The sequence below is a fragment of the Ostrinia nubilalis genome, chromosome 9, assembly GCF_963855985.1.
Source record: "Ostrinia nubilalis chromosome 9, ilOstNubi1.1, whole genome shotgun sequence".
Taxonomy (NCBI): Eukaryota; Metazoa; Arthropoda; class Insecta; order Lepidoptera; family Crambidae; genus Ostrinia; species Ostrinia nubilalis.
The window spans coordinates 8,133,875-8,157,568 of NC_087096.1; the positions used below are offsets into that span (position 1 = coordinate 8,133,875).

The following is a 23,694-nucleotide window of genomic DNA, read 5'->3' on the forward strand; positions in this document are numbered from 1 at the left end:
CTAACCTAGTAAATAATTTAAAAAAACGAAACAATTCCCAAGACCTCAAATAATTCAGCTGTTTCAGTAAGTAAATACTCTCTGTTACCATAAAGAACAACTTGGTAACACACAGTTAAGCACCCAAAGATTTTATTTATCTTATATATTTACCTAGAATAACAAGATCGATCTTGATTATTAAATATTTTCTTAAAGAGGTTTTTCAGTCAGATAAAAACATTTAAGTGGATCACATTTAATTTACTCATAAACGAACACAACAAAATTACACAGAAAAACTAATAAACAACTTTGTATATTATTGATATTCATAAGAAACAATTAAATTCACTTCCCTGCTAAGCAATGATGGGTGATCGTTACAAATAATAGAGAATATTAAAGTCATTATAGCATTATTGCTAGTAATCGGTATCGGTTAATCTTTACAGGATGAATAAAACAGTTAGGTACATATTTAATAATTTATGTAATGTCGTATTTGAATTTTTTCATAAGAAACAAAGGTCATGTTAATCTACCTAAGTTAAACGTAGCGTCTAAGACCGCATAAAACATACAGCCGATAACGATTACTTATAAGATCACCCATCGCTACTACATCACAATCTAAACTAATTGCACTATTATTGAAACTAAGACAGTGCATCATACAAATAACACCCTTCTTTTATTGTAGCGGAAGAAGCAGGCATCCACTTTTCTATCGATTATATTTTACCGAATTCTTTAATATCTCTAAACAGCAATTTATCAAATTTTAAGGTTGTCTTTTGAAAATTTCACACAAAATCGAAAATAATATATAAATAATATTCGGCCTTGCGGCCTTGTTATATTTCTTGCTACGAGACTACGATATGTCGTAGCATCGTAGCTTTGTTGTAATCGATTAATTATGTAGTTAAACCACAGTAATTGTTATTAATATTAAATGATGATAAATACATTGCAAAATCTGCAATATCATCTTCGAAAAATATGTTATTAGGCATTAGGCATTTCTTTAAGCATTCGATAATGGAGCACTCGGCAAACAAAAGTTTATAGTTAGTAGGTTTTATGCTGTTAATGGTTTGAAAGAGTTCTACATATTATATTCATTCCACAATGGTCACTCCAAATCTATCATCTTAGCGAAAAATATTCATCTTTTTTCAGGAAAAGATGGATGTTACAAAGATCAGGACAAAACTTTAATTTATAACTTTCAAGACTAGTAACCTGTTGAAAGTTATCCACTGGCAACATAGGTACAGCACGTTTATTAGAGAGAAACATAGAGATAATGTTTTCTGAGGTGCTTTCCATGGTCAACCATATCCGAATAGTTATTGACGCGTTCCGATGCGAATGCGTCGAAGGATTCAAGGCGCGGCCGCGTCGCCCGGCCGCGGGGCCACCATGACGAGGCTGTCGTCGCTCGAGTACCGCTTCATAGTCGCCGCACTGGCCTGGCTGCATAGATACACAAGAATTCAATAACAGGTATAATTAAAAGGCGTAAATGGTACGCCTATCAATAAGGAAAATAACTTTTTATTTGATTTGATTTGATTTGATTTTTTCCTCGAAAGATTTTGGCAAAGTGCGAATATACAGGTGATGCATCACAAATACATTCTTGACCGACTTTTAAAACGTCTTTAGTGGGTAGACAGACCTTGAGTATTTAAGTATTCTAAACAAGTACACTTAAAACTTTTGTATTATAAATTTTCATTCACAAGCAGTATCAAAGTAAAGGTTGCAACGCAACCTTAACTTTACCTGTCATTTACTTATTTATTCGCGCTATTCGTTTTCATATACAAACTTCGACAGTGTGGGTTAATGTTGAACGCTCGTTGGTGGTGGTTGGTAGTCTTTGAGAGAACCTTTACTTAATTTATTTCATGAAGTATGCCTCTTCTCACGGCTTTGAGTCTGTTTAGGTGTGTAAACTAACTACATTGTATTTTGAAACTCTTTCTTTCTTAACAAAAACTTAATAGGTACTTAGTATGTATGAATTTTCAGATTCGTATAAAAAATTTCACCCCTTCATCAATATTTTTGCGACAAAAAGTAACAATGTCTTTCATGAAGGCACAATAACCAATAAGAAAATTAGTTCATCAATTCGCCAAATATCAGCATAGATTATAATGTAAGCACAATATTATAAGCGTCAAATGTCCGTAAGATAGTTTAGCGAGGCGAAATGATTTATTTTGTCATGCCAATGAACCTGTATCTGGTCCTTGGGCGTGGCGTGGGCGCCAGGCGCGGCAGGCGCTCGAAGGCGAGCGTGCCGCCCGAGCCCGAGCTCGAGCCGCGCCCCGACCCGCTCGAGCTCTCCGACCACGCCAGCTCCGACATGCTACAACACCACAAAGAACCCTCGTCACTGGTGGACACAGTCAACATTCAATAGTACATAAAGGAAATTCCCTCATCAAATCTATGAGGTAAAGACGCTTTCTGAGCTCGGGAAATATTCTGTCTTTACTAATGACAGACTAATATTTTCTTATGATTTCCTTTTGTCATAGGGGTATTGTGCTTCATCGTCGTTATGTGTGTGTGACTTTATTTTGTTATGTTTCAACGATTTTGTTGAAGTTTATGTTATTGTATTCGTTTTGAAAAAATAACTCTAAAAAATAACAGTACTCCTTATTCTTGGTGCATGTAACATGAAATGCACATTCTTTCAGCTGCTCGTGAAATAACACTAATTGTACTATTGTACCTATGCACTTACTGCTATTTACCTACCTTGTTGAGATAGGCGGAAGCCTGTAGGTGGGCGTGTATACGTCGTTACTCTCTGTGTACGTAGAGGCGTGGATCTCTTGTTGGTACAGCTCATATAATTGTCCAAGCTCAGGAGGTATACCAATGCTCATTTCTGAAAAAAAAAACATACAACTTACTCATACATGTGCGAGAAAAAGACACAGAATGAATTCTTTACTAGAAATCCTAAATAACTTCGAACTTAGAAGCAAGCACGTAAATATTCACGAAATTAGTATTTTTCAACTATTCGACCACAACTCGGACTCTCGAATATCTCAAGAGTTCAGCACTGCAAGTCTAGTTGTAGAAGAGAAACCGCTCACCAGGCTATAGCATATGTAGTGATTTTGAAACGATGTTGTAAAGTCGACTGTACCTTCTTCATAGTCATCGGCACATCAGACTAGGTACCCATTTTTGTTGCATAGTTAGTAGTTGCTTTTATTATAGCTACATCAGAACTAAAGAGTTTTAGCTTGATTTGTCGTCTGTAGTTTATTTATAAGGCAACCTTCAAGCGCCCGCGCCGCTGGCGCGTGATGATCTCGTCGGAGAGGCGTCGCTGCGCGTCGCGGCGCTGCAGCGCGAGGTCGGGCACACCAGCGCCGCCAAGACAGCTAGGAGTCGGAGTGGTCCCCATGGCCGAAATCGGTCGGATGGATCATCATCATCATCATCATCATCATACCTAACATAGAGAAGTACTTGTAGTTTGTACAAAAATCAACCTTCAAGCGCCCGCCGCTGGCGCGTGATGATTTCGTCGGAGAGTCGTCGCTGCGCGTCGCGGCGCTGCAGCGCGAGGTCGCGGCGCCTCAGCTTGTGCGCGCGCGCAGCCCGCTCGCCCTGCAGCGCCAGCTTGTCCGCCTCCATTTACATTGTGTAGTCTAACGAGCTGTCGACTCTGCCTAACATAGAGAAGTACTTGTAGTTTGTACAAAAATCAACCTTCAAGCGCCCGCCGCTGGCGCGTGATGATCTCGTCGGAGAGTCGTCGCTGCGCGTCGCGGCGCTGCAGCGCGAGGTCGCGGCGCCTCAGCTCGTGCGCGCGCGCAGCCCTCTCGCCCTGCAGCGCCAGCTTGTCCGCTTCCAGCTCGTGCACGCGGCACACCAGCGCCAGAACCTCGCGCTCCGGCCCGCTGCTGATGCGCGCGGGCAGCTCCTATGCGACCAATGAATTATAGTTTAACGCACGTTGAACAGTAGCTTAAACTTCGAAATAAAAAAGGTTTATGTTTTTAGAAGCAATCGTCAAATCTTTTTAACTTAACGGATATTTTGTACCAAATAACTTAAAAGAAGAGTCACAACAAATTCATAGAGCTACCTGTTCGGTATCGAAAGAAGCAAAGTTTCAACAGTTTACAAAATACTACAAGTGTGAGTATACATACATAGAGCATAGCAAGCTACACTGAATAAATAGCACAACTGCAAAGCAAGTATTTCAAAGACTCAATGACAGTAGTAGGACTAGGTAAGCGAAGTCCGATTACCTATTACATTGACCTGCTATATTTTACTTATTACATTGTCCTAACAAGCTAGCACGGGTATTTTGAAAAAAACCTGTTAGTTTTGTAAGTACTTAGGGCGATTAAGTAATTTTTCTTCATTAAGGTTTACCTGACTTTTTATTTGTTAAAAGCTTTCAATGTACATGCTTGGCACCCTTCAAGATGTCAAGATAGGGTTGGTGTAACATGTTGGTAAATATTGTATAATTTTTCATAGCCATTTTAAAAGGTTAAGTGTCGCTATAAGTATTAGAAGCCGTTAATAACATGGTTGAGCAAGGTCACATTTTTATTTCAAATGAAAGTAAGTATAGGTGATCGGTTTTCTAGTGCTGCAGATTTCGTATAAGAGAAGGTAGGTTACTGGATTCAGAATGGTGATATCATGAAGCATTACGAGTACTTATCTGCTCGTTTTCACCATTAATCCCTAATTTTTAAGTGGCCCCTATGGAATCAAAATTCCTGTTATATGTTACCACACTTAAAAATTAGGGATTGATGGTGAAAACAGGCAATATGTCGTAAACTATTTAGCACCACCTACTCAAATTCTTTGTTTTACTCATGGTCAGCTGGAAGAGAATGCCACATGGCATTAAGCTCGCCTTTTTGTACCGATCATTTTATGTGTATGCAATAAAGTCTTTAAAGAAATAAATAAATATTTGTTACCTGCTCCAGCTGCGCGCCTCGCAAGCGCACTTGCTCGAGCTGGCGCTCGACGCGGTCGCGCTCGGAGCGCGCCGCCTCCTGCTCGCGCTCCACGGCCGCCAGCTCCGCCCACGCCTGCTCCACGGCCACCTCGGCCTCGGCGCGCTCGCTGCCGCTTGTCGACATGCCAGTGCCACCTCTGAAAAAACAAACTTAATTAGCTAAAGGATAACACTGATTCCTGATAAAGTTTTACATATCTCTTCTCTTAACTGTCTCAGTTTACCGTCCACATGACTAACCACATCTGCCAGAAATTCGTCTGCGTACCTATAACTTTGCTGGGTGCTTAATCTTGATCCAGACAAGCTAATCGGTTTGTACAGCCTATTGAACCTCGCTTCCCAGTGAGAAATAGTCGCGTGCTGTCTTTCAGCGTCCAGCGCTAAGCCCAACAAATGGCTGTCGAGCTCCATCAGACGTCGCCGCAGGCGCATCTGCTGCTTGAAAGTAGACACAATTGCGTCGCGCAAATTCTTTAGATGAGCTGCGCTTTCTTCGCTTTGCTCTTTTGTGAGCTCTTCTTCTTTGTGCTGACTTATTAGATCCTCTTTTGATCTGTTAAATTAGAACAATTTATTATTATAGGTACATGATCTAATTTCGATAACTGTTAAATAATAAAGACTCAATTCACAGCTACCTTGAACGGTCGTCTTTCATCTTAGACTTGAGCCGAGAGATCTCTTCTCGCAACTCGGTGATGACTGTGCGATATTGAGACATGTGCATTGGAGTCTCTATCAACTCACGTTCTACCTGAAAATTGACGCTTACATTATAAACTATCCATTTTACGGTGGCAAACGATGACGTTAGTATGTTACAGATTATAATTTACCCTATTAGTAATAGAAGAAGCACGCTGCGCGTAGTGCAACGTCGAGCGAGTGGTCTCCCTGTGCGCGGCGCCCGGCGCGACGTGCGCCACCATGGCCGTCCGACATCGGCCGCCCAACACCTCTCTTAGCAAACGCGTCAGCTTCGAGTCACGGTAGTTTACGTATCTAGAACCAAACCAAAACCCGTGAACTTCTAAGAGCTTTACCGTTCTACCACGAAAGTTTTGTCACGATTAACCGTGGAAAAATGATTTGATTATAGTCACAGTCAATAAACATTTGATTCAAATGTCTCTATTGTGACGCTTTAACATGCATGTGATGGGACGCCCATGCATTATAAATTAGATATCAAAATAATGAAGTGATGTTTACTGCCACCACGTGTTGGTAGGTGTTTTATTTTGTGGATTCCTTTCCTTCATGTTTCATTATTCAGATGAGTCACGGTAATAGTGTGCCCTATTATTATCACGTGATGGATCGTCATGCAATGTTAGTATAAAATCACGCCATTTTATGTTTGGAATTTGTACCTATCTTCTGATAGACATTTTATATATTGTTGTTTTTTATCAATTCGTTGCATACTTCTAAAGCCTAAAGCAACTCTTTAAGTACTAATACCATGCCTATGTCATTAGAAGTTACTGAAGAAAATTATCAAATAATATAATAATATGTATTTAGAGAATAATGTAGGTACTTTGATAAAAAAAATATGTCCATTTTTTCAATCTTCCTCCTCTGAATGTTAAAATACTTAGGAAACTATTATTTTAGTACTCGAAGTCCCTAGTTTTTTTTTAAGAAATACACATGATAACTTTGTACATACCTAGCTCCTCCCGAGAGTGCCATTATGCAGTTTCCCAGCGCCAGCAGCGAGCGGTTAATGTGCGCGCCTTCGAGCCGGCGCGCGCGCAGCCCCGCGCGCTCCGAGCCCGCCAGGTCGATCAGGAACAGCCGCCCGCGCTGCACGCCGCCCTCCACCTGGATGCTCACCGTCACACTGTCAAAAAACAAAATCAAAATCAAAAATATTTTATTCAATTTAGACCACTAGTGGCACTTATGAACGTCAAAATACAGTAAATAAAAAAAGTAGCCCTTATGGAGCACTTTACATGTCTTCTTATCTTTTGGGCCCTACCAGCGCCTCGAGACAAACATATGGCAAGTGCTGAGAGGAAACGCCGAAACAAACATGTCCAGGAGGATATGGTAAACTACGAATTTGAAATGCCAAAGCCAAAAAAAATTAAATAGTAGGTAATCATAAATAGGCTGTAGCTCAACATATACTACATCCTTAATTGCGCAAAGGAATGTGGAAAATATTTTTTTGTTTCAGTATCGTCAAAAATGAGAAGATAAAATCTTTATAGAAGCTAGTCTGGTACTCGTAGCGCGTAGAACCCTGCTACGGTTCGTAGACGTCGTAGCACACTCCAGACCAGTCTCAGATTCGGGAGTTTGCTACGAATGAAGCATGGAGCTGCTACGAGTGTCATTCCGTAGCGAGAGAATGCTACGAAACCAAAGTCGTAGCAGCCCGCCTGTGTTATCGGGACTAGGGATCGCGGATGAAAAAAATGTCGTTTAAAAATCGAAACATTCTAAACCAGTGGCAACATAGCTGCAGTGGCACGTAGCTGGAAACGAGCTAACGGACTTCTTGGTGGGAATGTGAAGCGTCATGTTAGCGGTTTTGTTTTATTTTCTAAAATTCATGTTTAGCAAATAAAACAAAACAGCGTAGCGTGATTCTTCGGATTCTCTCAAGTAGTCCATATGAAGTCTCAGTAACTCACTACAACTTTACTGAGACTCATCTATCATCCTTCATTATATCATTATTTAAACCAAGTCCCTTCCCACTTGGTCCCATTTTGTAACTCGTCTCACTTGAAACTTGAAAATGACACAAATCAAGTCGGCCTCGACGTGTATTGCCAACATCAAAAAAGAAGAAGAAGAAGAAGAACGGGCTAACTTCAGGTGTAACCAAAAACTTTTCTCAATTACTCAATGAGGGCTATCGTTTTTATACTAGTAACAGTTGGCACCCCTGGCGATTGACAGGACCTTACTCTACAGTGGCGCCATCTTGATGAGTGCAAATGCGATAGTCCTCCTACCACTTTAGCGCTCACCAGTTGGTGCCACTGTCTTCGCTACTAGCAAGTGACAGGACCTTACTCTACAGTGGCGCTAACTGGTGAGCGCTAAAACGATAGCCCTCATTGGAATATTGTCATCCTCACCTCAGCAGCGCGTGGCCCCTTGACGAATGTTCGTTGGCGTGCGTGGGCTCGGCGGTGCGCGCGCGGTCTCCCCTCGTCAACAGCTCGCTGACGTGCGCAGCGCTGGTGGCGCGCACCTCGCTCAGGCCCGCCACGACGGGCGCGCCGCTGCCGCCTTCGTCCCGCAGCTCCAGAGGACCCGCACTCGGGTTCAGCAAATCGCGAATGTTCTCATTGTAGATTTCTATGTATGACATCTTCACCTAAGACAAGAGTCAATGTTAAAAGCTTGAAACAACCACAGATTCCTTTTTACTAGGACTTTCCTAGCCTCTAGATTTATCGGTGAGTAGTAACAATCGTGAAGGCGTGTCCACTATTATCTTACTTATCTCTTAACATGTTTATTAAAGGTCAACGGAAGCTTATAAATCTTTCTTTGAATTGGATTTATAAGTAGGTACAGTCAATGAGATTTATCCAGTGGTTTTTTGACGTAGATTTAATATTTTTTTTGTGCTCGTAAAATGTGTTTACAGAAATACCTAAACCATTTCCGCTAATGTAAAAGCATAATTCTCGTACGTCATTCACATTAATCTTAAGGTTCCAACACTTAATTCCGAATTTTTACATGTACGAGCTAATATTTAAGAGAAATACCCTCTGACTTTAAACATCATTAGCGATCGCTGGGCAGCTCGTTACGGCGAGCTTGTTTAGAAGTCCTCCCCTCGCTTATTGATTCCTCATTTCCACACACTTCGACGTAGAGCAAACATCCATTTGGGCTGGGACATCAAGTCCATGACTATGAATAAAAAATGTTTAACGCTAATGGGATATACGTGTATTTACCTACCTACCTTTGTTGATGTTTTACCTAGAACTGTAGCAACATTTGTACTGGAAGCTTTACATGACCATTCTAATCGACTGATAATAACAGCGTACGGATCAATGATTGATTGCAATCGACAGCAATAAAAAACACACATTTCCACGAGTATATACTTGTACTGGTAGGTATACCAATACGATATCCTCAAACAGCGCCTATTCATTTCATACGAGCTATTTTACATAAAACAAATGCACGGTACGCTAAGAATGTGTAGGAAATCCACGAGTGTAAGCTTCCACTAGTAATCGTATGCGGTGACCGTGAATGCCTTAAATAAACCTTTTTATTTTAAAATTATATTAAAGCTCTTAATTATTAGACTTGTTCAGTTTTAAGTAAAAAATATTAACAGCATTTATCACAAAAGAAGGTTTTAAACGAGGCTTAAACAAACTGGTACATAATATAAAATTCTGTTAGAAAGGAAAACACGTTTTATTGCTTTGTAATCAATTAATTATTCAGTCAATTGACTTAAGAAAGAGAATACGAGTGACCGTTTTGACCTCTTGTAAGGAGTTCGTCAATATACTACTACCTACTTTGTAACTTCCGCATTCCACTACCCCAATTTTGCAACAAATTACTACAATGAACGGGTTTACTTATTTACTGTAAAAAGAAAACTCAATACGGTTTTTTAAGATTTAGTATTCTCCTTAAATCATCGAGAAAACTCTTGGTAGTTAACTATGATACGGTGCATATTAAATAATATAATGTGAAATATTTATTAGTTATTTACAACTGAAGACCATACAACATTTTGCTACACATTTAAAAACGAAGAAAGACCGTCGCAAGATACAGCAATAATATAACATTAGAAAAGAAAAGTTTTTCATTATTGTCCCTTTTTGTATTTGTTATGACGGTGAGCATGACGTATTAGGCTTTCAAACAAGGATTGTTTAAAAAACACATGGCTCATTGGCAGACGCAATCGGCTGTGTTTGCACTACAATAGACGCCTTTATCAAAAAGGCACGATTTCATTCAAATGCAAAGGTTACTTGAAAACGGTGACTTGCGATGAGGTGTTGAGTGACTAATAACACCAGCATGAGTTTCAGTTCAACAGCCTTGAATGGAGTTCATAAAAATTGGGTTAATGTTGCGAAGAAGGTTTAGAATTTGTTAAGAAGATAGTAAAGGTGTTGAATCGAAAAACAATAATGGTTATATTTTAAATATCCTTAATTAGGTCTTGAATGTCAACTTGTATCATTAACTGTATCTGATTGCAATCTCATAAATGATCTCCCAAAAGACAATTTTATTTAGATAGGTATATGGTAATAATTCTCTCAATAAAGATCTTTTTCACCAACCAAATTGATGTTTATTAAATTCAAAAAGACTATTTATTTAAAAAAAAATGTGCCTTGTAATTATTGGTCCATGTTGTCAAACATCAGCTAAGGTCAACTCCGGAAACACCTTTAATTTTCGTAATGTCCTCATCCTATTATTATGGAAAACACGTATACAATAACAGTAATGAGTCTATTACTTAAGACTTAGAAAATGACTTCCTGATCTACAACTACGTCAAGTGGGTATTGTTCGAGTAATGCGGCTGAAAATAATTACTTTTGAAGGAGTTGTGAAATGGGCTGGTGCATTGCGATTTCATTTCCATAAGTCGGTCGGGTTTATGGCTGTGCAGCCAGGATTACTGTAAGTAATGGTCGGTGCCGCAGGATGTTATCGGGCGCTCGTGGCCGCGCGAAGCCTTAATCGCCGACGTTATCGCGCTATCAAAATGTCGGCTGAATACAACACTCCTCACTATCTACGTTATTGATATAACAAAAACACTATTTTTACCTACTTATTATATACTTTCTAGCCACACTTTTCATTGCGTAGTACATACGTTCTTATACGAGTATAACGTATTACCTACATACTGGCAACTTATACAAACATACGTATTGATAAATTTAATTTGCGTATGCCTAATTTTGAAAAAAACTGTATTTGTTGAGCTGCCAGTAAATTATGACAAGTCTCTATATCTTTGACTGAAGAAAAACGAAAGATCTACGAAAGAACAGCGTCGTAGCATCACTGAGATGCTATGAAACCATGCTGAATGGATACCTTTTCAGTATCGTAATAATACGCGAATATAATATTTATAAATATTGAAAATTTTGTTGTTTATTATAATAATATGTGATGATGATACTGAATAAATGTTTTTTCTTTCTTTCTTTCAAAAACAGGTAATTTTCGCAATGTAGGTACCCATAAATGGCATGTGTATTAATTTTTGTACGTAACTGAATTTATCACATTATTTTTATTTAATAATTAGGTAATTCGTTTATTCTTATCCATAATAATTGAATCGTTGCTATCTCTTAACGTAAATAAAATGAGATACGCCTAATAAGTGACGATGACGAAATCATGTGTAGCACACATGCAAAGCACATGATAATCTTTGATGGTATGTAGGTATGTACTTAGACTATTGATTTTTCAATGAGGTTTCTAAATTGAAGTTCAGCATTATTACGGCACCATCACTTACGGGGGGTGTGAGGTTGGCGTGCCCGGGTAAAGGTTATAGCTGTCGCGCCGCAGTCACTACTCGCGTCAGCCGTGAATGCCTTACTTAAATTTTAACGCCCCTCTTCCAATCAAATAGGGTATTTCTGTTACGTCAAAGGATCACAATATTCAAGTGTTTCAACACTGATCTTAAAATACTTCTTCACGTTCCAATAAAGGGATACAATTTAACTTTGCATTGCATCCATATTAACCATGCCTTTTTTGTGCTTTAGGAGCTTGAAACTTTGAATTTAAATTGTAAAAATATTGTACTGATTGCGAACACCCAAGATAAATGCTTTAAACTTTTTTTTTCAAAGAAATATATATTTTAAATATTAACTTGACGGCCAAAAGAGGCTCGTAACTTTTAATCACTCAATATCAAGTAATCAATACAATTAAATAAACACGACGTTCAGTTCATTAGGTCGATGTATTCAATAGAGCCTAATAGGGCACTGACTGATGACTGAGTCCGTTTAATTACCACAAAAGTTTTGTCCTTAATACAATGGTGTTTGTAAATGGCATACTTCACCGTAAAGGCGCTAATGACGAGGCGAAAAGACGCTCAATACCCTGATGGTAGTCCCGGCGTCAATCACGCGAGGGCCGCGTGCCGACAGTGACCTTGCGGTGGTGGTACAAGGGAGGAACCACCTCCTCCCAGACACATTTGACAGTTGACAGCCATTGTCCTACAAGACAAGCCATTGACCTAAAAGTTTCAGGGTTTGTTCAGGCAAGCAAATAATAATTACCATGATATCTTTGTGTATGCCGTAAAATTAAAGAAATGTTTTTACCAATTTCCTTAATACTTACAAAGAAAGACTTTGTCCCTGAAAACTGATAAGTACCTACTGCCACAGTAAAGGACATTGTCAGAAACCGCCTAAAAAACCGCCCAAAAACATTAACCCATCATAATTATTTTCTATTTTTTTTAATACATTAAGCACCCTTTCATTCTAATGGACACTTAAGCATTGAAAAATTAAATAAATAAGTCTTTTAACGTTTATTCTATAATACTATTACAACTTCCGGACGTTTTGGTGCGTGGCATAGTCTAAAACCTATCAAGTTCCATAATTTTTGCCGATAAAATCTGTACGAGGCATTACCGTACTTTATTGCTGGGAGTCCATGTATAGTGATGTTCCTGCGGCCATCATAGACAATAAAATATCGATTTTGAAAATAAAATAAATCGATTAAACTGCTTCGAAGACTAGATTTGCGTTAAAAGCTAAAAAGATATTGACACTATTACAAGAAGATATCTAAAGTGTCCAACTGGTCGAAGGTCGTAAATAAAATAAAAATAATTAGGACCATAAACTGATATTCATGGTATCATAACTGTAAAAGTGTCAGAATCCGATGTTGAATCCAATGCCAGTTGAAGTGTGAGAAACATAATATACAACGTGTCCCAAAATTCAAGGATAAGCTGGCGCCGCAGGATGGACATAGTCATGACTACTTTAGGAAAAATAAGAAAAAAAATATATCTTAATTATTTTTTAAGTTACACAATAAATAATGAAATTCTTCGAAAATTGACACCCCTTATGATATTTTACATTACCACGACCACCATTTTTTAAATATTTCTGTTTTTTTGTTTGTATCGGCAACTTAAGTAGTGCTGCTGTCCACCCCAATTCTTAAAACCCCCAAAATCCTTGCAGTTTTTACACAAAAGTTAATCAAAATATGATATTTCCTTAAAATTTTGAACGATTTTTACTTTCACTCCACTTTGACTCGTCGTTTTGTAAAAAAAAGTATGAACACTACTGCGGCAAGTTTTTTATAAAGTTGACGCAACTATCCAAAATTCCAAAATGGTATAATACTCTAAGAAAACTAGTCGCAAAAAAGATATGCGTACCATTTTTACAAACACTTCGCTTGTTAGTTAGTGTGGGACAAATCTTGCAACTGAATTTAAGACCAGTTCTCCTCAACCAATTGAGCTAAAATTTGGTTACATTATGTAAGTACGATTACGATGCATTATTAAGGTACCATTGAGCTGGATGGAGTCTGGAAGTGTCCATAAGAACTTCTAAACGAAACGGCGGAATCGCATATAGTTTGGGTTCGTTGGATTTGTCTTGTCGAGCACTTTAGTGCTAGATGATGTCCAGAATCCTGATAATGAGTCAAGAGGTGGCCAGGAGCTGGCCAAAGGAACTCCTAAACGAAATGGCGGAAGCTTATCGAGTTTGGGTTCGTTGGATTTGACTTCCCGAGCACTTGGACCCTGAGATTGAGAAACAACTAAAAAGTGTAAAATAAAGTTATAATAAAAAAAAACTTTTTTTAAAACAAGCATTAATGCGAAATTTTAAGAAAGAATTTAACGATAAAAATAATTGTATGCAAGGTTCAAATAATTTCGAAAGCTTGTAGCGCAAACAAAAAAAAGAGGAATAAATTCCATGCGCGATTATAACTTTATTTTAAACTTTTTAGTAGTTTCTCAATCTCATGGCCCAAGTGCTCGGGAAGACAAATCCAACGAACCCAAACTCGATAAGCTTCCGCTGTTTCGTTTAGGAGTTCCTATGGCCAGCTCCTGGCCACCTCTTGACTTCATCATCAGCACCCTGGACATCATCTAGCACTAAAGTGCACGAAAAGACAAATCCAATGAATCTAAACTAGATGCAATTCCGCCGTTTCGTTTAGAAGTTCCTATGGTCAGGGTCACCTCCAGACTCCATCCAGCTCAACGATACCATAATATTGCATTGTCATCGTACTTACATAAGTATACCAAATTTCAGCTCAATTGTTTGAGGAGAACTGGTTTTCAATTCAGTTGCAAGATTTATCCCATACTAACTAACAAGCGAAGTGCTTGTAAAAATGGTACGCATATCTTTTTTGCGACTAGTTTTCTTAGAGTATTATACCATTTTGGAATCTTGGATAGTTGCGTCAACTTTATAAAAAACTTGCCGCAGTAGTGTTCATACTTTTTTTTTACAAAACTACGAGTCAAAGTTGAGTGAAAGTAAAAATCGTTAAAAATTTTAAGGAAATATCATATTTTGATTAACTTTTATGTAAAAATTGCAAGGATTCTGGGGGTTTTAAGGATTGGGGTGGACAGCAGCACTACTTAGGTTGCCGGTACAAACAAAAAAACAGAAGTATTTGAAAAATTGTGGCCGTGGTAATGTAAAATATCATAAGGGGTGTCAATTTTCGACGAATTTCATTATTTATTGTATAACTTAAAAAATAATTGAGATAGATTTTTTTTCTTATTTTTCCTAAAGTAGTCATGACTATGTCCATCCTGTGGCGCCGGCTTATCGTTGAATTTTGGGACACGTTGTATATATATTTTTTTATGTGACAGGAGGCAAACGAGCAGACGGATCACCTGATATCAACCTAGTATAGTTGCCAGTCTCTCATAATCTATGCCAATGAGGGTTTTCGCGATTGAAAAATCCGCCAGGTGGCAATACGTAGACGTGAGGTCCAAATGCTGCATGATTGGTTATTTTTGACATGACATTGACAGATATCCACCAATCATGCAGCATTTGGACCTCGCGTCTACGTATTGCCATCTCGCGGATTTTTCAATCGCGAAAACCCTCATTCATAGCACATGTATAATAATAGACCAAATGAACTTTTATAGATTGTGAAAGAGAAGATAAAGATTTTATTATTTTATTAAAATCTTGCCACGAGGTAGTTTTTCAGTAGAAACCAGGATTGGATAATCGCTACAGGCAAGTATCAGAACATTTTATAAATATTTTTAATCGATTATATCCTTGTGAATCGTTTTAATAAATTGTCATTTTACTTTTTCAATTAAAACTTTTTCAATCCCTAGTCTTGTCAAACTGTCATAATGTCAACAAATTATAAATGTCACGTCAGTTGACTCAATTTCAGTCTTCTGTGCGTTTATTGTATTTTTATTTCAATGAAATAGTGCTAAAGGGTTAGTACTAAAACTGAAAGCCTTTTTTCAGAAAGAAAACCAATGTGGTGCCCTTATGTAACTAGTATAGACGTTAATGATCCCTATCTTAATACAGCTCCTATTGTTAAATGTAATTTTTTCGTTAAGATACCATGAGCATTGTTAAAGACACAATAAAGTTATTTATTATTATTATTATTATTATTATTATTATTATTCATGCTGTTTGAAAGTTACAAGTCAGTGATACAGAGTTGCCGACATTATAACTCCGTAGTGATACCATACCAAAGAAGAAGTTTTCCTAAACACTTGTGTTGTTTTTATATGTGATCGAATAAAAAGGATTAATTCTACTGCTCAAATGGAATAACTTATCCCAAGAGACCGAATTTAAAAAAAACCTCTCCATATAAATTATCACCATCACGAGGATGTGAATTTTTTTGAGAATTTGATATTGGTCCTGTAAGAAAAGTAGTTGTATTTCAGTAGTAGAATCAACCCTTCTTGTTTCATCAGCAAGAGTAACTATAAAAACGCCCTGTAGGTAGGTATTATTAAGCTGAAGAGTTTGTTTAGTGTCAAAGACTGTCACACAGTGTAACTTAAATTGGCATATTATGATAATGAACATAAAAACTTAAATAAATATTTATGTTAATATTTTTTCTATTTATTTATTTTCCCAAAGCTTCACAGTGACAGCTGAAACAGCAATACTGTTGTAAAACTAAACTTGGAACAAACTGTTACAAATATTTTACAAATTAAAATAAAACCGCATGTTGCTTTACTTTCTCGTATAGGTAATAAATGTAATTAATGGCTAGATTATTAATGTTACTTTGTTACCCTCAATAGTGAGGAGATCTTATAAAATGGTAACCCTGATTTTTATTGTCATTCAAGTGCTCTTTCTTCGCATAGGCTTCTGTGATTTGGCCAAGGGCCACACACATTGCGATAACATTATGCGAAATTGATTTGACAGCAGCGGAGTGAAGTCTTGCGACTATGCAAAATGATACCCTGTAATCGTAGCGCATACAGACATAGACGGGGCGGGGCACATAGCTCGTAGAGCTGATGGCCGCTGGGGCAGGAAAGTTCTTGAGTGGCGACCACGAGCCGAAAGACGTAGCGTGGGCAGGCCTCCCACTAGGTGGACCGACGATCTGGTGAAGGTCGCGGGAGGTGCCTGTATGCGAGCGGTGCAGGATCGGTCTTCGTGGAAATCCTTGGGGGAGGCCTTTGTCCAGCAGTGGACGTCTTTTCGGCTGAAACGAACGAACGAACGATACGTATTACCACTATTTACCAGACATTACTATTTATTGCATACTAGCCGGATTACACGTAGGAGCACGCGCGTAACAGCTTCGGCCTTGCATTATTATAAGATCTTGTTCCGCCCTTTTACGAACTTCCTCCGTGAGGATATCCCCGCCGAATTCTATGATGAACCTATCAAAAGTCATATTCTGCAATGTCAACCCACCACAAGGTGGACCGACGACCTGATAAAGGTAGCGGGAAGGCGCTGGATGCAGGCCGCTACCAACCGTGCGATGTGGAAGTCATTGGGGGAGGCCTATGTTCAGTAGTGGACGTCCTGTGGCTGAAATGATGATGATGATGAAGAAATGAATGAAAATGACAAATCTTCGAACGTGTATAATACCGTGCCAAAGTAATCATATAATTTTGGCACCTTAATAACTATTGCCGTTTTTGTTGTAAAGATCATGCAGCGCTACTTGCGGATATTATTGGAAAGAAAACTATGTGGGCTCTAGATCTGAAGCCGCTTTAACGAACACGAAGTGCTCATACAATGCGGCGTATTTTCTTCCAGTCTTTAGTCAGGACTTTAGTCGAATTAAAACCCCGGTTGAACGTGATATAGCCGCACTAGAATACGATGCTTTTTTGCATAATCGCAAGACTTCGTTCCGGTGTCGACCGAATGTTATCATGATGTATGTGGCCCAGGGGTTACCGTAGCCGCTAAGGTTTGAAACTTCTTGCTTAAAATATTGTAGTCTTTGGCATAGACTACGATGGTAGTCATGGAGATAGGAGTTTGTTATCTCGTGTCAGATGTAAATGGTGAAAAGAAAACTCATGATTCGTGATATTTTTATGTAATATGTAGGTATTTTATAAAAGTGGAACCCCGAGTGATCTCCAAAACCCATTCTATTATTATATACGATTCGGCTTCGATATCTATAATACAATAGGAGTTTATTTCATGTGTCAGATGACAAGGGTGGAAACAACCTACGATTCATGTTGTTTATTTACGTGCAATATGTGGGCATATTATAAAAGTGGAATGCCGAGTTGTATTTCTAAAACTTGTTCTATTATTTTATACTATTTGGCTGCGACTCGGCGTGACGACAATACAAAACATTTTTCGCGAATCGGTGTTCATACATTCACACAATACATTAGACGCCATGTTGTCATAAACGACATATTATAAAATCGCTGTGATTTAATATTCTTAATCATTAATTTTATGGCAAGTGTCCATCAGGAATCATTGTTCTTACACACAGAATCGTATTATTTCGCTTTCGGGTAGTAATATGTCAAAATTGTTGGTTCTTAGGCGAACAATGTATGGAGAACGAACATTGTCCTTTGCTCTTTTTCCGTTTTAATCGCATAGTACGTCCTAAATTAGTTTTGTTTCTTGTTTTCATTTGAAAGAGAGCGAAAGTTTAAAATCTTATATGACATACAGAAGGTTTAACTGCTTAATCTTATATGAAAGAAGTTGTTAGTAATAAGTAACTAGCTAGTAATACAAAGGCAAACAAATGTTACTTAACTACATAAAATATTAAAGACATTCATAGCACAATATTAACATATGTATTATGTATGGAACTCACTTCAGTTCATTACCTACGGAGGTAACATAGATTCCGCTGCTTATTAGCTATACTCGTACATATACGTTTTCTTCAAACTATAGGCTTTGCAATATCCAACGCTCGTAAATATGCATATGGAATTAAGTAGAGGCAATTCCGGTAGGTCAAGGTCTACAGTTAAATTTACATAAAACCCCGTAGATTTAGCGCTCTGTTTTAGCAATTAATATGGCACCGAATAATTAAGCAGTGGGGTCGATAATAAAAATTGTAATTGACATCGTTTTAGTTTTAAACCGCTCGTATGACCTATTAAATAAAAATCCATTTAAAAACTTTTGCAAAAGACGAGACTGAGTCGGCTAGTCTAGTGATTTATAGTAGCGTATTACCTACATGTAGCTCTACAAATATGCCGTAAGTACTAATGTTTTGAGAATTTCATGGGTGCTAAAAATCTTAAAATAGAAATCAACACGCGCGCTAGCTCATTCTAGCTTTTAACCGCGTGTGTTGCGTGAACTGATGTAACTTGGATGCTGTTCTAGTTTTCAGCTAATAAATGTGTCGTGCTTTTTGCTAATATTTATGTTTGCTAAACATTGAAACACCACACAAAACAAGGCTTCATACATCACGAATTAGTTATATCCTTGGTACAACGACATTATTTAGCGTAAATAACATATTTCGATTTCGCGTTACTAAAAGTTATAATCCCCAATCAATTGGTAGTTATCCAATCTACTTATCTTATTATAATTAAATTAGAATTTTAAAAAGATCGGCAATGATTATTCCATATCTAATCGTTGAAAATAAAATATAATAAGTTTAGGTAGGTATTACTTATTTAGTTGCTAAAATGAAAAGTATAAAGAACCCAAAATACAAAAACGAATATAAATATTAAGTTTTGACGTAACCATAGGTACCTACTATATTTTGCGAAGGATTTGTCTGGTGATGTTCTATCGAGCATTTTTATTAATATTATGATGACCCTGAGAATCAGTCACGCACAAGAGTGATAAGAGCATGATGATAACACTTTTTCTTCCATTATAGAGCTACTTTGCATCTGATAAGATCTTATGTAATCTACTAGACCTTGACTTTCAGCTTCACTACCTAAACATGCTGTGATATTTTATTTAGAATGATATTATGATAAACTAGCGGCCGACTGTGACTACGCGACTTCGTACGCGTGGATCCCGTTTTACCCCCTTCATCTATCTTACGCGGTTTAGCTCTCTTAACTCCCGTTCCCGTGAGAATTTTGCAATATTCTGTTGTAACTAAGCTTTAAGTTTACTAAGGTACCTGCATGCCGAATTTCAAGCGTCTATCTTACGCGGTTTAGATTTTTTCATACAAATGTTTTTTCCCGCTAACTCCCGTTCCCGTGGGAATTTTGCAATATCCTGTCGTAACTAAGCTTTAAGTTTACTAAGGTACCTACATGCCAAATTTTAAGCGTCTAACTTATGCGGTTTAGATTTTTCCTACAAAAGGATTTTCCCGCTAATTCCCGTTCCCGTGGGAATTCCTAAGTATACTATAACCTGCCCAGGAGTATGAAGAATAATTGTACCAAGTTTCATTAAAATCCGTCGAGTAGTTTTTGTTTCTATAAGGAACATACAGACAGACAGACATACATACAGACAGACAGACAGACAGACAAAGTTTTACTGATTGCATTTTTGGCATCAGTATCGATCACTAATCACCCCCTGATAGTTATTTTGAAAATATATTTCATGTACAGAATTGACCTCTCTACAGATTTATTATGTATAAACACAGAATAATAATAAGTACTGTATAGATTAATGAAGATGTAAATAAGGTTAACAATATGGATATGATCCGACAATAGACGAACCTATTGATAACTTTTAAAAATATTTGGTAGAGACATTTCAGACTTCAGTGTTGAAAAATAATAATTACCTACTCGTTATCATACATGCTACGTTTGACATTTGTGCCAACCAAGTCAAATTCTAGTTATTTAAAGTTCAAATATTAGTAACCTTAACAGCCCTATCAATTTTCCTTAGTGTGTATCTAGGTTCAATCTATCGACGCGATAAAATGCGTAACATCTCTAAGTACGAGTATAACTTTTGTTTATCAAGTACTTCATAATAATATTAAACTGATAATTGTGAGACTCTTAAAAACTTTATTTAAAAAATATATAGGTTTCTAGGCAACACATTTCCAATTAATATTTCATCGCCTCCCCGACAAGCGCGAAATTACATACTATGTCGGGAAGGAGAAACGGTGTAAGGTCATTTTCTATTTCCACGGAGACGACCTCGGCGGAAGTAGACTTCGGCCGAACAAAGCCGTCCGTAGCCCACTATTCACAGAGCATTCATGCTATTAACCTTTTTGTAAGGTGCTATTGGAAAATGTACGTAGAAAGATACATAATTTTGAAGGACTTCTTTGATTGGATTAATGGAGCAATTTATGTCGTGGAGTTTGCGTTCATATCAAACGATATCATACTGAAATTTTACTGAAAAATTCGCTACATTAAGCCAGTGCTCTATTAATGATACGTGTTTTGCAATGCAATAATCATCACAGCAAATACACTTGCGCATGGTACTATTTGCTCATTAAATTACTGTACCTATGCTTTAAGTAAACACGTCGGTTGTATAAATAAAACGTCATTCAAAAACACATCCACTTCTACCATTGGGATATCGTTTCGGTGATGATGTTAAATCTCAATTAGCTAATGAACGAAAAAAAGATTTCAACGGTTCTCTAAAATATAAATGTAAACACTAAATCAGGCAGGCCTCCTACTAGGTGGACCGACGATCTGGTAAAGGTCGCGGGAAGAGCCTGGATGCGGGCAGCGCAGGACCGTTCATTGTGGAAAACCTTGGGGGAGGCCTTTGTCCAGCAGTGGACGTCATTTGGCTGAAAAGAAAGAAGAAGAAGAAAGAAACACTAAATGCGAAATAACTACATCAAATCCACAGTAATTTTAGACCGTAAAAGTTCACATCAGTAAATACTAGGTATGTTGTATTTAATATTGTGTTAGTAAAACACTTAAAGGTATTATTTTGGCCTGTAAAAAGGGTTTTATTTGAGTAATTCATCATTTTAGTTAGGTATTGTACTGAAAATGACGTAGGTTAATTATAGTCTGTCAAGAGATGTAAAACTGTATAACTAATTGCAGATTACGTAATTTTCTGTTCCGTAACCATAATAGCCGTAGCTATCCGACCAATATCGACAGCACCTGTCTTTAAAGTTAGTTATTCTGCGTGACTGTGAAATTGAAAGCGAAACGACTATATCATTGTACCTACTTAAACATGCAAATGCATTCACAATGATGTAACCCACATGTGACAAGCGAATTTAATTGGGTGGTTTACATTACATGACTGCCAACGAACAACGTACTAAAATAATACTTCAGTCCCGAAAACCTAAATTATTTTAGGTAGGTACTATAGTCTATCCAATATAGCTTGATTAGAATGACGGCTGTCAAACGAATGTGACTAGTGATGGGTATGTTTCGTACGGTTCACATAGATGTATCGATAAGTTTTCGAAAAAATGATATGAAAAAATGCACCCAATTTTTCTTCATATATCTTTATTCATAAAAATGACAATTATGATTTAAATTTAAAGACAGTAAACCTAAGTAGATGTACAACCTAAGTCGTAGTCATTATCATCAGTGTTCTTCAGTGGTTTTTTCCTCTCGCTAGAGGGCAGTGGGCATCTCTTCTAGAGCAACGGTGCTATGAATACCCAAAAAATTACCGGTGATTGATTTCCGATGTTTGATTATTTAAGAATGAAATGTTTTTTGGTTTTTAATAGTGAACATTTAGAAAAACGTATAACTTGACTTAAATATGTTAAAAAATTAGTTAGAAAAAAATTTTGTTAAATATGTTAAAAGAATAGTTTTAATTTAATATGACATTTGTCGATATGTCCCAACACTAACATTTTTGTAACTCGAGATAACCTTGTAGAGACGTCGTTAATACTCTAGCTTGATTTTTATGATTTCGAATTACTACTTATTAGTATAATTTAACGCTGCATTTACACGAAATTATCATTTTTATTGGAAGCACTGTCGTCGAAAATATTGTTTGTAGGTCAGACGTGAATTATTTCTTGTCCGCTAATATTTAGCTCTCATTGATCGCTACTACAAAGTTATGTCGTTACTTTTGATGACAGCTGTCATTCTAATCAAGCTATATTGGATAGACTATAGGTAACTAATTTGTAGGTACAAAATATGGTTATTTTTGAATTGTATGAATTGAATTGTTAAGACCAAATTAGTACCTAGGTTCCTTTATAAAATCTGCGGAGAAATAAGTGCCAACTGCCAATGAATTGGTGGAATCAATGCATTTTTTTCTTTACTTACCTCATAAGCTTTAGGGTTGTCACTTTCAGCTATGCTGGTGAATAGGTGGTTGAGGGCGCGGGACATGAGGCCGGTCATAGTGTGGGTCTTGCCCGCGCCAGTGGCACCGTAGGCGAACACGGCGCCAGCGAACCCTTGCAATGTGCCGCCTACGAGCGAGGCACACACGGCGTCGTAGACCTCCTCCTAAACGAAATTAATGTGAACACATTATTTTATGTTCCGTACTTCTATTATGTTATTCCCGTAAACGTATAAGACTTTTTTGTCACAATTGAGCGGGAGTAGGCGTATTGATCATAAAGTCATCTGTATGGACACCCTGTAAATCTATCCATTCCTGAAAATTTGCTCAATTCATAAATAACAATAGCAATAGCGAAGTAAATATGACACTCATATCGTTCGTTTCAGTGCCACCTCACTCTACATTGTCCGAGTAATGTGACGAATTTGCGTTATGCCAAGCATTGGGGAAGTAAAGATTTATGAATAGCACTGTGTATGTGCCAAGAAGTGAAGTAAAAACGGGAAGCAAACTCAAACAGAAGATAATTACTGTACTTACACAACATGATCTTATTACGTTTAGATATTTCTTTACATTTGCAGACTTACAAAATATTAAAAAAAATAAACATTCGATAGAGCGCAAGTCTCTTTAAAATAATAGCTTAGTAGTAGCCACGTACTTGGGTGCTATCCTCGCCGAAGACGCGGTCGTACACGCAGTGCTTTTCGTTCAGCCGGCGCTGGCGCAGCACGTCTCGCCTGCTGTCAGCCTCGTCCTCCAGGACTAACATCT

General features: G+C 37.6%; 1 protein-coding gene across 1 annotated transcript in view; it reads right to left on the reverse strand.

Annotated features, from left to right (window-relative positions):
* Positions 1 to 50: 50 nt before the first annotated feature.
* LOC135074553 (kinesin-like protein KIF19) overlaps positions 51 to 23,694 on the reverse strand; it is a 39,828-nt gene continuing 16,184 nt past the window's right edge. The window contains exons 3-13 of the mRNA XM_063968876.1: positions 23,582 to 23,692; positions 22,890 to 23,075; positions 8,128 to 8,369; positions 6,699 to 6,872; positions 5,860 to 6,025; positions 5,662 to 5,777; positions 5,289 to 5,576; positions 4,980 to 5,157; positions 3,736 to 3,949; positions 2,764 to 2,896; positions 51 to 1,461 (exon numbers count right to left, since the gene is read on the reverse strand). Of these exons, the coding sequence (XP_063824946.1) occupies positions 1,371 to 1,461; positions 2,764 to 2,896; positions 3,736 to 3,949; positions 4,980 to 5,157; positions 5,289 to 5,576; positions 5,662 to 5,777; positions 5,860 to 6,025; positions 6,699 to 6,872; positions 8,128 to 8,369; positions 22,890 to 23,075; positions 23,582 to 23,692 (1,899 nt within the window). The 3' untranslated portion in view covers positions 51 to 1,370. The remainder of the gene's footprint in view (positions 1,462 to 2,763; positions 2,897 to 3,735; positions 3,950 to 4,979; positions 5,158 to 5,288; positions 5,577 to 5,661; positions 5,778 to 5,859; positions 6,026 to 6,698; positions 6,873 to 8,127; positions 8,370 to 22,889; positions 23,076 to 23,581; positions 23,693 to 23,694) is intronic.